An 8,384-nucleotide genomic window follows, 5' to 3' on the forward strand; every position below is an offset into this window, starting at 1 on the left:
CAAATCTACAAAAACAAATGCCAACTCTGGTCACCATTTATTATAACTTGCAATAACAGCAAAACGTTTGGCATTTTAAAATGCGGTTTACCCCTGAGAACAAGCCTTTATTTACTCTGGGATAAGATGGAAATAAAAGGCATTTCTGATTAATGAACAGATACATATGCCTGATAGAGAGTGTATGTGTGTGTGCTAAGACAGAGAGAAAACAAGAAAGAGAGAGTACAGAGATGCTTTTTGTACAGAGTTTTGTGCATTGTGGTTCTTTGCTACAAAAGCAACACGTTCACGCAGAGGGACGTTTCCTGCTCTCGCTATTGTGGTCGGAAATGGAAAATTCAGAAAAAAAGGATTGATTGCTTCAGTGTTCAGATCACCTGTATCCTGCACTGTATAATCATGCATCCAATATACTATTGCACTTCATTATGTGGTGTATGAGAAAAAACAATAGTTATTTGTGAAAAAATAATTTACCTTTGAGTCAAAGTACAGTGTGTGAGTCAAGTTTAATATAGCGCTTCTTTTGAAAAATAGCACTCTAATATCTTATCTTATATTATGAATATTATAATAAACTGTCAGAATAAGAATACTTATGTTCATAATAAGTTTGTCTTTGAAATTTTATCATATTTTAGTTGTATACTATAATTTGTAAATGCAGAGATTTGTTACACATTCATTTGTACAAACTAGAATAACATTGCTGTACGATTACATTTTCATTTCATTTCAAGGATGTAACCAAATATTCAAGATAGGGGCGTCCAAAAGTAAAAATTTGAACAATTGAAAATCCCATATTGATCAACCACTAATTTAAATATTGGTGGGAATTCAGCCCACTAAATGTTTTGAATCCCTGTTTGAATTCTTAATTTTCACCTAATTTTTAAAATAACAGCATAATTTTACTCACAAAAAAAATCAATGCAAGATTAGAAATGTATGAGCAATAAACTTTTTAACTAGAGTATAAATTACTGACAAATTATTATTTTCATTCAACTTTCAAAAGTAAATTCAAAGAAAAGCATAAAAAACATTTCACACATAATTTGTTTTCCAATACAATGATAACCATATGGATTAAATGTTTTCAATGTGCATTTCAACACCAGTGAGTGGTTTATGTCACTACACAATGCAGACAGTGTGTCTCTTGAGATGTGAATGTTTGCAACGAATAAGGTAGCCGTCACGTTTCCTGTTTGTAACCGAAAACGTCTAAAGACGATAAAAATAGCACAACTCTGGTGCACTTCTTGTTGAACATGCTCACGTACAGGTGAAAGGTTTTATCAGACAAGGCTTTATCGGACATTTGACCCTAAAAAAACAGGATGCCAGGTAAGAGGAAAAAATGCTTTATCACTTCTGTATGTGAACGTTCTTTGCTAACAGTATTTCATCACATCACACTGTGTTTAAATAAAAGCAGTTTTGTTGTCTCAGTAGAGATTATTGAATAATGACAGACTAAATTTTTTATTTGTATTTTTGCACGTTTTCTTTATGGTTCTAAATCGTTTTTTTGTTCTTAAAACTTAGAAGACTGATGAATTGAAATTAAACCCTGACATATTAAACGTTCTTTTGAATAATACTGTGCACAAAACAATTATTAATAATACGAATTTATGAATCTATCCACACTAGAAAAGTGTATTAATTATATGAGTGATAATAATTATATTGTTAGATTCATGAAATTCATTCAGTGTTATGACATGTCCGGAAACTTAACCAAATGATTTGTGCTTATATACTCTTTAAGATGATATGTATGATATATATGATATATTATACAAATATTAACATATGAAACTAATAAATAAATGAAAGGTTTAAGAAGAAGAAAAAAGAAGAAAAAAGATTTATAAAAATAAAACGCAAGGCAAAATAATCAAAGTTTGTAATATAAATATTATATAAGGTGTAATGGGAACTTAATGCAATATTATATCAAATCATGATCTGTCATTTAACTCTCTCTTTACATGTAGATCCATGCATACCTGCATATGTGGCTATTTGTCTGACATCTATTGCACTGCTGATATCTGTGTCTATAAATGTTGCATTCTATTTATTAAGAAGAAAGGAAAAAAACTCAGCAGGTATGCTTCATAGTTTGACATTTACAAAACATAAAAAAGACGCATTTTAAGAAATGTATAACAACTTTAGTTCACAGTAACAAACTGTATATTTTTTTAATCAGCTAATGAAAACATGTTTGAATATGGAGAAGAGCCATTACGTCGAGATTCACTTCAGTCTTACAGGTGATGATCAGCACATTGTTTGAATTAAATTCATATTTTATGTAATTATGTATTCTGATTGACATGCAGAAAAAAAGTTGATTTAACATGTAATAATCCTTTTCCACAGCCACAAACCTATGTAAATACATTGTGGTTATGTGTTGCAGGTTTGAAGATGACGAAATGGAAAGACAGGAAAATCCTATATATGGGAATATCTGTATAGATGGAGGCGGTAGGTTTAGCTCACAAATACACCAATCACTTTAAGTAATCCAATGTCTGTCTGCTATTTACTATTAATAATTAAGCTGTCATGATGACATTGCTATGTATTTAATGCTTGTTCAGGAGCTTTCGAAATGTCTCCGGAGGTGTGCTATGAACAAATGGCACAGGCAAGCACAGTAAAGCAGGGATTAAAGGTATGGTCTTCCAACAAATTACATGGAAATTGCAGACATAGTGTCCAAAAGTGATGTCCAGAAGAGATATTTGTTTTAATGAATCTAAGCTCAATTAATCCATCAATATATGAGTATAATATATATATATATATATATATATATATATTAAATATGAGGTAAAACACTAAACCTGGTTAAGGCATTTATCTGACAAATTTATTTGGAAAAAAGGCAAACTACAGCTACATGTTTTATTTTGCATAAAACAAATTAGACCTGTAAAACATGCACAATGAAAATGCACAGAAAAACAAAAAGCATATTGACTACAACATATTAATATTTCATTGGTTCTCTCTTGTTTTTGCATATGTTCATAATTTCTTTGTATGACGGTCTGGACATCAAAAATGATGTCCGCACAATTGTCCGATGTCCGCACAATGGCATGTTTCATAGCATTATCACAAATAAAACAATTGACTCCAAGCACAACTACTTTATTAATAAAACTAATTTTTTATAATATTGGATAAACCGATAAAGGTGCCAATTTTCACGTGGACATCACTTTTGGCCACTACTGTACATTAGTATGAGTGAAATATATTTAAAAAACAATGAGTTCACTCATTAACCGTAGAAACATGGATCGTATGTACGCTTCATCAGTGTTTTTATGAAAAATTTGCAAAAATCTGCCCTTTATATATTTACTTTTACTTATGTATTTATTTATATTAACTTTACAGTATTTATCCATCTATTTACTAGTTTTTTTGTTTATTGGTTAGTTATGGTTGGTTATTAGATGGCCAACCAGAAACAAATCGCACATTAAACTCTTAATAGCATTGTAACTGTAATATTTATTTTTGGGTTCTCTGTCTTGATTTATGCAGCAACTATTAAATTATACCGTTTAAAGTAATATCTGTCACGTATTACATGTGTTGTAAGTATTTTCAACACTGAAAAAAGATGCTCAAAATTAAAAAGCAGAACTTCCAGTACCAGATTGTGTGACATTTTTCATAAACACTTCAATGGCTTGATGTTTTAAATTTCAAAACCTTCACAAAGTCTGCGTGAGAATGTACCCCTGATAACTATTTTAAGCTCGCCCTCCCACACATTTTACTGAAAACAGAGACGTGTGTAGAAGCAGGTCTTTTAATGAACGCAGCTGTGGTCAGAGTTCTCAGACCACTCTTCAGCAGTATGCATGTCAAAGGAATCATTGTTATGCCACATTAATAGCTCGCTAGCTAAACGCTCGGGTTTGAGCAGCAATAAAGGTACTTCTGCGAGATATTGCGACATTTTTGTCAAGTTAAATTCACTATGAAATCAAAATTGACAATTCATATTTTTTAATTGCAATCCAATCAATTCCCAATACAGTGCAACAGTCGGGTTCCGGAAGTAAAAACATTTTCTCCATAGGGAAACAGATTTTTAAACCTTTTTTAACCTTTAAACCTTTAAAGACAACCCTACTGTGAGCTGCCGGGTTGTTAATAGATAGTATTTGCCTTTGTTCAAGATGTTAGCCCGCATTAATTCAACTTAGTTTTAAAATAATTGTGTTTAACAGTGGAATTCGTGGTGAAAAAAACAACATTACTCACAACAATTCCACCAATCAGAGAGTCGCTAAAAGCAAAAGTGCCAAAAAGCTCTTTAGCTCCGCCTATACTCCCATGAAGCACCACAAATGATGTAATTGATGTAATTAATCTCCCTAGTCTCAAAATAGTAAAATATTTGAATATATATGCATATTTTGCAATTAACTTTATATATAAAAATTTTATTGTTAAATTTATATATATAAAATCAACATTTTAAAATGAGTAGCTTTATATTATTCCATTATTTTTTTTATTCGATTATGCTGTTCGCAATGCTTCATGGGATTGTTTATGTCTTGCACCTTTGTATTTTTGTCTGATTTTAAAAAATCAAATCAAAGTTTGTAATGTTATGAATCACCTTGTAGCTGATTGGCTTGGTTCATGGGTTATAACGCTTTAACAAAGACTTTAAATCCCTATGGGAGAAATGAATGGAAAAAATACTTACAAAAACTGACGCTGCTGAAAAAGTGCACGGGCACTGTTGCACTCTAAGGACAAAATCAAGTTCTGCCCTCATTTTTTTTTCACTAGGATATACATCACAATTTGGAAGAAAAGATGATTTGAACTTCCGTTTCATGCTGACTTTAAAACTTTTTTGCACTATTTCAACACTAAAATCAGAGATGCAAGAATTCATAGCGCAGGTTTACAATCTGAGACTTAGAGAAAGCTATTTAACCCTATTGCGTAACTTATTGCAAAACTCTTTTGATGGCCTTTGTTATGTTGCAATTTAACCTGAATGCCAAAATGAGGCAAGGTACAGTAAGTTATTTATTTTTCCACTGCATTGAATGTGTTAGATCATGAAAATACAGCTTAGGTTTGTTATTATCTCACAGGTCCAGCAGGGGGATGTGTCCTACGCCTCTCTTGATCTGACTGTCAATAAGAAGCGTAAGAAAAAGAGAAAATATCAAAAACAGGCTCAGGCTCACCAAGCCCAGACGCATCCTCAACCCGCATCCCAGCAGAATTACATGGACCATGATAACGAGGCTGATGTCACCCTCCCGTCCCGGAGCAGCAGCCTCATGGTTTCACGTCACAGTATCTACCTCAACAGTCATCAAGTAGCCCTGGAGGCAGAAGAGAGGGAGAGAGAAAAAATGATGGAAATGGAAAGAAATGAAAATGCAGAGAGGGAGTTTGAGATGCACAGAAATTTGCACGAAGGCTTTGATCACTCCCTCGGTAGATCAAGACAAAGTCTAAAACAGGACAGTTAACATTGTTAGAGTTAAAAGAAGCCTTTAGCATCTTAAGAGATTAAACACAGGAAACTGTGGGGTGGTGCTGTCAACAATTGAAGCACATGGTTCAAACTCCAAATTATAATTTTTTCTCAGTGCAAAAGCATGCAGAGGAGACCAGCTATCCGCTCTGAGATTACGTCCAATCGAGACACATTTAAATAAGTTTACCACTTGAAATGTGCTTTCTTGTTTCTTGCCTTTAAAGGCTTACAGTTTTGGTCTGTTATGTTGTTCTACATAAACTAAGAGGAATATGTTAACAAATATTTAATCAGCTTGTTTCTTGCTATCTTTTAGATTTTCAAGACAACAAATAAAAGTCTTTTTTATATGAGTGACTTTTTTTTTTTTTTGAAAGCTTTGAAGAAAGTCTGAAGATGTAAAAAAAATTTCCATAAAATGCCATAACGTTTACCACACAATTACCATGAAAATGTCTCACTTTGTTGACTCAAATGACAACAACAAAAATGATAGATAGATTATTGAAAGTTTTTTCTTACACTATCTAGCTACTTGTAAATAAAAAAGAAAGAATTAAAAAAGTCTTCCTTTTGCTCATTTCACATACCGACATGAAAGACAGGAAAAATGCAACAGCACAAACTCACTTCAGTAGACCTCTTGCAAACTTCCGCCGCAGTGACGTAACGCTCCTGTAGTCACGTGATTAAAAACATGGCCGCGCGCTGCTGAAAGTCATGCGATCGCTCTTCTACTGTCTACGTCTTCTACGTCGTTTCTTATTTTAATCATTTTCAGTTGTAATATATTTGCACTTATATAGACGTTTCACTTGATATATACGGCCAACAATATTGTCATGGACCACGACGGTCAGCTACGAAATGTAAGTATGGAAGTCCGTGTGAATGTGACAATGTTTTTCTGTATTGTTTAGTAGATGTATATATGTATATGTTTATTTTTTGTATTTTAATATGTTTGTGATATTTATTGTTCTGTTTTTGTGATCTAGTTGCGGGACTTCCTCCTCGTTTATAATCGCATGACGGAAATCTGCTTCCAGCGATGCACAAGCAATTTCAACTACAGAAATCTGACAATGGATGAGGTGAGGCAAATATGATTTATAATAAGTGTACTTAGGGTTTTAATACAAAGAAAGCTTTTAAAAAATACCTTAATTGATGTGTCCCAGATATGTGAGATATTTTTCATTCATTAATGTTCTGCCTTTAACATTTACATCAAAAGACGTATTAGTTAGTAATAGTGTAATGAATACATAGTATTCATTACACATACTAACATCATCAGGCACAAAACAAAAAGGAGCAAGATTTGAAATAAAATAGACTCATGAGAAAAAATGCAAATCAGGACAGCACTAAAATATGAAATATTTTGACATAGAGGTGCATACAATTTCTGCATTTCTTTTAAGCGTGTTAAATTAAAATGATTTCAGAGTTTAAAATATATTTTAATTTGCAATCATTTGCAAGTATTCGAAACATAAAGTCATGTGACAAATTCATGAAGAAATAAAGAAGAGTCTTTGCATTTCTTTTATTTCCATTCTGTAAATGTAAATTAATGAATTTGTATTGAGGGGAGTTCGGCTTGAACTGCCAATAGAATAAAGGCCCATTCACCAAAGACAACAACTATTAAGATAACAATAAAGATATAGTAAAAAATCGTTCTCAATATTAAAGAATGGCAGAGTTCACACCACAGTTATAACGATAACGGCACAGAGAAATTATATCATTGGAATTACTTTCACAATGATTTTATCCTGCTGATGAACAATAAAAACATTGACAGCCAATCAGAATCCTTCCTGCTATAATGAGCTCCAGCATTTAAAGTGACAGACAAACACGCGCCGCCGCTTAGAATAAACAGAATGATCCGCTGGTGTGGACGCTAATATAGTTATCTTTAGTAATTGTTTTTGGTGTGAACGGGCCTTAAAAAACCTATTGTGCTTAATGTAGTGCACATTGAGTCACTTCTGTCATTATACATAAATTCACTATGACATTCATATAATGCTGCTTTTTCCCTTGTTTTTATTTTTATCAGGAGCGTTGTGTGGACAGTTGTGCTAGTAAGTTAATAAGGACCAATCACCGTTTAATGGGCACGTATGTGCAGCTGATGCCTGTGATGGTGCAGAAGCGGATACAGGAGATGGAGAGCAAAGCTGCAGAACTAGATAAAGCTGAAGCTGCAGCGGCATTAGAAAACCCATCTACTGCCATCACAGACACATCAACAGAGTCTCCATCAACCCTGGAGATCCCAGCGACATCCTCTCCAGTGGTGGGGATGCCCTCAACCACAACACCAATGCTTGAAAGCCCGAAAATACCTTCATCTCCCAACAATCCATCAGATATTGAGACATCATCATCGACAAATGGCTCGGCTTTTGGGGAAATGCAGTCAGAGGGACTAGTAGTACCATCAGCAGTGATCTCAACATCTTCTAGTGTACCTAAAGTAGGTGTAGGTCCCATCTCAAGTGCAGTGGATGCACTCAATCTGAAGGCCAGCAGTGTAACATCCACATCAGTCCCTGAAACGCGGTCTGCAGGGGGAGCGGGACAGACCCCCCGAACTCCATCTTGATGGCGATGTGCAGAACAAGGACATGGCAGAGATGATATGTCTAGGAGATGTTGTTTATGCTGCATATTCAGTCTTAACAGCCAGAAGTTACAGAAGCCTTTTAAGACTGTTGATCATTTTCAGTGGAATGGGCTTCATAAGTATTTAAATACCTCTATTACAACGTTGAATAATGTTGCTCTGCCGGCTAACATGTGA

At 33.9% G+C, this 8,384-nt stretch overlaps 2 protein-coding genes across 2 annotated transcripts; both read left to right on the top strand.

Annotated features, from left to right (window-relative positions):
* The first annotated feature begins 1,179 nt into the window (after positions 1–1,179).
* Positions 1,180–5,555, top strand: LOC130082750 (uncharacterized). Its single transcript, XM_056247604.1, has 6 exons — positions 1,180–1,356; positions 2,013–2,126; positions 2,231–2,294; positions 2,444–2,511; positions 2,628–2,701; positions 5,169–5,555. Exons 1-6 carry the CDS (start codon positions 1,350–1,352, stop codon positions 5,553–5,555), a joined length of 714 nt encoding a protein of 237 aa, XP_056103579.1. The 5' UTR covers positions 1,180–1,349.
* Positions 5,556–6,264: 709 nt separating this feature from the next.
* timm10b (translocase of inner mitochondrial membrane 10 homolog B (yeast)) lies at positions 6,265–8,368 on the top strand. The gene is made up of 3 exons (XM_056247584.1): positions 6,265–6,432; positions 6,562–6,657; positions 7,638–8,368. Exons 1-3 carry the CDS (start codon positions 6,406–6,408, stop codon positions 8,184–8,186), a joined length of 672 nt encoding a protein of 223 aa, XP_056103559.1. The 5' UTR covers positions 6,265–6,405; the 3' UTR covers positions 8,187–8,368.
* Positions 8,369–8,384: the final 16 nt, after the last annotated feature.

Source organism: Rhinichthys klamathensis, unplaced genomic scaffold (genome assembly GCF_029890125.1).
Source record: "Rhinichthys klamathensis goyatoka isolate OS25496 unplaced genomic scaffold, OSU_Roscu_1.1 h1tg000050l_1, whole genome shotgun sequence".
In the NCBI taxonomy this organism is placed as follows: Eukaryota; Metazoa; Chordata; class Actinopteri; order Cypriniformes; family Leuciscidae; genus Rhinichthys; species Rhinichthys klamathensis.

Bases quoted from the DNA above. Each gene is read 5' to 3' on its own strand.
- LOC130082750 (XM_056247604.1), top strand. The intron at 2,127-2,230 runs GTATGCTTCATA...TTTTTTAATCAG, and splicing joins AAAGGAAAAAAACTCAGCAG to CTAATGAAAACATGTTTGAA. The intron at 2,512-2,627 runs GTAGGTTTAGCT...ATGCTTGTTCAG, and splicing joins TATCTGTATAGATGGAGGCG to GAGCTTTCGAAATGTCTCCG.
- timm10b (XM_056247584.1), top strand. From the start codon at position 6,406: ATGGACCACGACGGTCAGCTACGAAAT. The intron at 6,433-6,561 runs GTAAGTATGGAA...TTTGTGATCTAG, and splicing joins ACGACGGTCAGCTACGAAAT to TTGCGGGACTTCCTCCTCGT. The intron at 6,658-7,637 runs GTGAGGCAAATA...TATTTTTATCAG, and splicing joins GAAATCTGACAATGGATGAG to GAGCGTTGTGTGGACAGTTG.